General features: G+C 40.5%; 1 protein-coding gene across 1 annotated transcript; it reads right to left on the bottom strand.

Moving 5' to 3' along the window:
- Positions 1-629: 629 nt before the first annotated feature.
- Positions 630-5,369, bottom strand: LOC123518103 (queuosine salvage protein-like). The gene is given in 5 exon segments (XM_045278719.1): positions 630-907; positions 2,046-2,308; positions 2,311-2,587; positions 3,524-3,658; positions 4,996-5,369. Coding segments are annotated over 5 exon segments (1,032 nt in total). The 5' UTR covers positions 5,161-5,369; the 3' UTR covers positions 630-715.
- Positions 5,370-5,938: the final 569 nt, after the last annotated feature.

Genomic DNA, 5,938 nt, shown 5'->3' with positions numbered 1-5,938 from the left:
ATGGGAGAGGAGCAAATAATGAAGACTAAAGAGGAAAAAGATCTTGGAGTGATCATACAAGAAAATCTGAGCCCTGATAAACACATTAGCAAGATATTTGGACTATCATATAGGATGTTGACTAATATAAGAGTGGCATTTCATTACATGGATAAAGATATGATGAAAAAAATCATCACAAGCATGATACGCCCAAGGCTGGAATATGCAGCAGTGGTATGGTCTCCGAGCTCTAAAAAAGATATAAGAAAATTGGAAAGGATACAGAAGATTGCTACTAAGATGGTGCCAGAATTAAAGGACCTCACATATGAAGAACGACTGAAGGAAATGGGACTGCCAACCTTACAAGATAGAAGAGAACGCAGGGACCTAATAACAATGTATAAGATAGTAAATGATATTGAAAAGATAGACAAAGAAGACATGGTGCTGTTGGTGGAAGAGGATGGAAGGACAAGAGGACATGAAAAGAAGATCAGGATGAGGCAGTGTGTGAAGGATATTGGAAAATACAATTTTCCACACAGAACAGTGGAAAAATGGAATGCATTGGATAATGGAATTGTCACAGCACATAGTGTGCATAACTTCAAAGAAAAATTAGATAAATAGAGATATGGAGACAGGACACTGAGCCCCACTCGAACCCTGTACAATACAACTAAGTTAATACAACTAAAAAAAAAAAAAAAAAAAAAAAAAAACCCACACACTAATAAAAGATGCACCTCACTCTGTGGTAAGGAATTTTGTCCACCTCAGCTGCATGTTTCACTCTATAGTCCCACAGAAAGAAGTCCACCTCAACACTAGTGATGTCCCCGCCTCCCTCCGCCTGCAGAACACTCCGCACAGCCTCCACGATCTGCTCTGTTGCCTCGATGGAACACCCTCGGATCTCCACCTAAGAAAGAGTGTCGGTAAATTAGAGTTCGCTTGAAATATTGACTTAACGCATGGAGAGAAAGCGACGAAATGGAGACGTGCACTGAGAATTGGGATGATATTGAAATGTAAGAGGGAAAATTGAGGAAAAATGTGAATCTTGTGCTGGAAATTGAAAGGGAAATTGATGGGGATTGAGATGTACAGATAAGCTAGTCACATCTTTACAATAATTTTTCCCAAGTAACTATGTAGAATTGTTAACCCATCACAATCAAAGAAAAACCTTTGAGAACCACCTTACCTGCCTGAAGAAAATACTAATGAGAGCCTAAACATAATGATGAAATACTGAACTCTTTCCCTACAGTTTAATATTAAAAACCACCTTACCTGCCTGAAGAGATTATTAAAGAGAGTCTAGACAGAATGGTGAAGTATTTAACCCTTTCCCTACAGCTATTCATGACACTAAGCACAATGTGTGAAATCTTTAACCCCATCACACTCTTCTCCTCCCTCCCTCCCCCATCTCCCAGCCTCGCCAAGGTCACGCCAGGTCATGTGTTGCTTCAAAGAGAGGTTAGGTCATGTTAAAGTTGTATTGTGAATTTCTTTTAAGTGTCTATGAGAAACGAAAGAGAGGGTTAGAAGAATAGATGTTGGAATTTCAAGTCAGTAAATGGCAATACCTGGCATTTCTTCTTAGGGAATTAGCATTAAATTGTCTCCTCATAATCCAAATTTTTTACATTTCACCTTTGGCACTTTCAAACAAAATCAGAAATAAAATAAACCAAATAAATCAGAAAAATAGGATTTGTAGATGGCTATAGTACAAGAAGTGCCTCAGATTAGTTAGTGAATGATGAAAAACATACCAAACACTAGGAAAACAATTAACCCCTTCAATACTGGGACACATTTTTACCTTGAGATTTATGTACGATTAAGACTATTTCATTGACATTAGCAAGGGTCTATGGAGGTTAGAAGATTAACAGCCAGAATCCTCACTATCTTAATCCCCTACATAAGTTTCTGGAGCTGTATAAAATCACCAAAAAGTAAACAAAATGAATATGGAAACACATTATGGTACTGAAGGAGTTAAAAACCCGCCACCTTGCTCCTCCACCTCTAAACTCTGAACGCACCTCTTCTCTGTCTCCACTGCTGAACAAATACTGGTCCTTCAGCCTTTCCATCAGGGCGTCAGAGTATTCCAGAGCACCGAGGTAAGCCAGGGACTGCGGAACTCGATAATCAGCAAACATGGTCAACTTTCTCAAGTCAGTGAAGGCCCCAGGAGCTTCCCCACGGTACAGCATCCACAGGTCGGCTGCCAGTATCTGTGCTCGCTTGTACAATGCAACAGGACGCCCCTCAAAAGAAGCAACGTCCGGAAACAAGGGAAACAATCCGTCACTACCTCCACCAACTTCACTGCGCTGTTCTCCGCCTTTCTGATCACCCCCTCGAAGGAACCACCAAACTTCTCCTTCAGGATGCCACTTATTTCCTGTAGGACCTCAAAACGTTTCTCCAGAAGGGGCATCTGTGAGGGCGTCTCTGAGCGGAAGATGTGAGTGAGGTCCTGCAGGGTCAGCGTGGAGTAGTGGGCAGGGTCACACATGGGGCGCCCCTCGTCCAGCGCTCGGTTGACAGCAGCGACCATGGCCATGTAGCCGGTGTAGGTCTGTGGGGGAAGGTGAAATACATGACATAGTTTGTGTTCACTGCTCATGTTTCTCCAAGTCACTCATAACACACTGACTACCTTGTGTTCATTGGTGCTCATGTGTGTAGAGTGTGGTTGGCTGGTACTGTGTGATGGGTGGACCAGAGTGTAGTGTGGGTGAGGTGCTGCAGGTGTGGTTGGGTGGTGTGGTGGTACAGTGTGTGGGGTGGTGGGAGGGGAGCTACAACTGCCCTGGTGTGTAAAAGATAGAGGTGTCTTATCCTTTTTGCAGGTTTATTAAGTTTTTTTTTTTTTTTGGGGGTTAAGTTCATTCATGGAGAAAGAATATCAAATACAGAAAAAATATCAAGGAGAGAATAAGATAAGAAAAAATATCTCAAATCAATAAATGACAAAAAAAAAGAGAAAAGAGGAATGGAAAATAACTTCTAGCCTTCCATCATGTGACCAGCTGCCTTCATAAAAATAAATGAATTAGTAAACAAGTAAACAAATAAATAAATAAACAAAAATAAAACAATCAATAAATAAATACAACAAATACATAAGTAAACAAACAAATAATGCATAAAATAGATAAATAAATATGCAAAACAAATAAAATGAATAAACAAGCTCCCCAAAAATTAATAAAAACACACCTTTCCTATATAAATAAAAAAAACAAATAAATATATAAACAAATAAACAAAAAATAATACACTCACCTTTCCTAAATTACCTTTCCCAAACCAACACACACACAAAAAAAAGATAAATAAACTAATGAATTAAAAACAAACTCACGCCTTCCCTATATTAACATAAAAAAAAAAAAAATAAATAGAGCAACAAACAAAAATACACTCTTACCTTCACTAAATCAACACATACAAAACAAATCAAATCAACTAAAAACACAACAAACAGCTCAACAACCAAACACACACACACCTTCCCCTTGTGAGTGACGGTGTACTTGGGCAGTCCGTCGGGTGTCCAGAAATTGAAATTGAGCGAGTCGATGAGGAAGACCCAGTTAGCGAGCTGCCCCTGGGTGAGTCCCCGGCCCAGTGGCAGCACCTCATTCTGGCGGGGAGAGAGGGACATTAGATTTGTAAGGGGGAGAGAGTGAGAAGAGAGGTGCAATGGGGAGAGAGGTGCAAGAGAGACACAAGGAAAGAAAACATGCAAATGGGAGAGAGGGAGATTAGACTTGTAAGGGAGAAGAGGGGTGCAAGAGAGAGAGGAAGAAAGTTACATGAGACACAAAGAAAGGAGGGATGTAAGAGGGAAAGAAAGACATTAAGAGATGCAAGGGGGAGAAGAAAAAGTGCAAGAGGGACAGAATGAAAGGAGAGATGCAAGAGGGAGAGAGGGAGAGTTGCAAGAGAGAGATGGAGGGAAAGGAGAGGTGCAAGAAAGAGAGGGAGAATAAAGTTGCAAGAGGGAGACAGGAAGAGAGGAGTTGCAAGAGGGAGAGAGAAAGAGGAGAGGTGCACGAGGGAGAGAGGGAAACGAGAGATGCAAAAGGGAGAGAGGGAGGTTAGAGTTACAAGAGGGAGAGGAGACATGCAAGAGGGAGAGAGGGAGAGGTGCAAGAGAGAGAGAGAGGAGAGGTGAAAGAAGGATAGACAGGTCCAGTTCTATGAGGGTGCACAAGTATGTATTGCACTCTCATTTTATGTGTGTGTATGCTCAGTTGAAAAGAGGGGGAAAATTATATCTTTCAATTAATGTTGACATAACAATATACAACACATTTATAGTGAAGCACATCTGTTTGCCAGTTAAGTTTACTATCACGATCATTGAATAAATTCTGCTTATAATGACAGAAAAATGTACAATTTAGTGTTGAATTACTTCTTCAAGAAAGAGTCTGGTGAGAGCAAATATTTACCATGAAAACATGACAATTATGGCTCCTTTGCCTATTTATAACATTTTTCAAGGATTCATCACAACATTCCACCAACTTGCTCTCTTCTGACAGACACAAACCTAAGACATTAAGTCGCTTTACAAACATCCTATTTTGTAACCCTTAACCCCTTTAGTACTGGGACACATTTGTACTTTGAGATTTGTGAACGATTATACCATTTTATTGACATTAGGAAGAGTCTATGGTGGTCAGATGGTTAATGGCCACAGTCTTCACTATTTTAACTCCTTTAATATTGGGACGCATTTTTACCTTGAAATTTGTGTACGATTAAATAATTTTATTGACATTAGGAAGGGTCTACGGAAGTCAGAAGATTAATGGCCACAGTCTTCACTATTTTAATCCGCATAAGGCTCTGAAGCTGTATAAAATCACCAAATAGTCACCAGAATGAATATGGAAACGCGTCATGGTTCCTGAAGGGGTTAAAAATAAATAAATGAATAAATAAAGCAAACACCCCACGCCACCTCACCTGTTTAAAAGCCTCCATGCCGAGCTGACCTGACTTCACGGCGTCGGCAACCACCCTGGCAGTCTTCGTGACCCCATCTGGCCTGATCTTCACGTCTCTGGATAAACTGGCGATGAATTTACCAGCCTCACGCGGCCACAACATCCCTGACCCTGCAGCTGCCATGTGTGTGTGTGTGTGTGTGTGTGACGTCGCCTACACTCCGAGACAAGGCGAGGAACAAATGCGGGACCTCAGCGTTAACTCCTTCAGTACTGGGACACATTTTTACCTTGAGATTTGTGTACGATTAAATGTTCTTATTGATATTACGAAGGTGTGAAGCTTAATAACCACAGTTTTCACTATTTTGATACTCTACATTAGTTTCTGAAGCTGTATAAAACTGCCAAAAAGTAAGCAAAGTGAATTTAGAAATGTGTCATGGTATTGAAGTGGTTAAAAAGCAAAACAGGTCCACAGAAGAAGAAGAAGGAGAAGAAAATAAAGATTGAAGTTTTCTCTAATCTCTCCCCTAACTACACCTCCAGCCACACCTTACTTGTTTAGAAAGGATCGACAAGATATGACAATGGTATAACGAGATAAATCAAACTCATTATCCAATTAAATGCCAAATAACCATAACATCATCATTACTACGGGAACCTCTTCATAGTAGGTCGCAGAGCACAGGAAGCTAGTATAAGTAGTAGTAGCAGTACTACTACTATTTGTAATGCTGACTTTGTCCCCTAATGCGGTAGTGAAGCTTGCACACTACCTCTTCGCCTGGCAGACCTGAAACAGTAGTAGTAGTAGTAGTAGTAGTAGTGATGGTGGTAATAAGACAGTAGTAGTCTAGTAATGATGGTGGTGACAGATTACACACACACACACAGACTTGAAAAACTCCAAACTTAACACACTTACACACACGCCACATTTACCAAATCTTCATCAC

The sequence above is a fragment of the Portunus trituberculatus genome, chromosome 6 (genome assembly GCF_017591435.1).
Source record: "Portunus trituberculatus isolate SZX2019 chromosome 6, ASM1759143v1, whole genome shotgun sequence".
NCBI lineage: Eukaryota > Metazoa > Arthropoda > Malacostraca > Decapoda > Portunidae > Portunus > Portunus trituberculatus.
The sequence above is the reverse complement of the archived record's forward strand: the minus strand, read 5'-3'. Positions and strand labels throughout refer to the sequence as shown.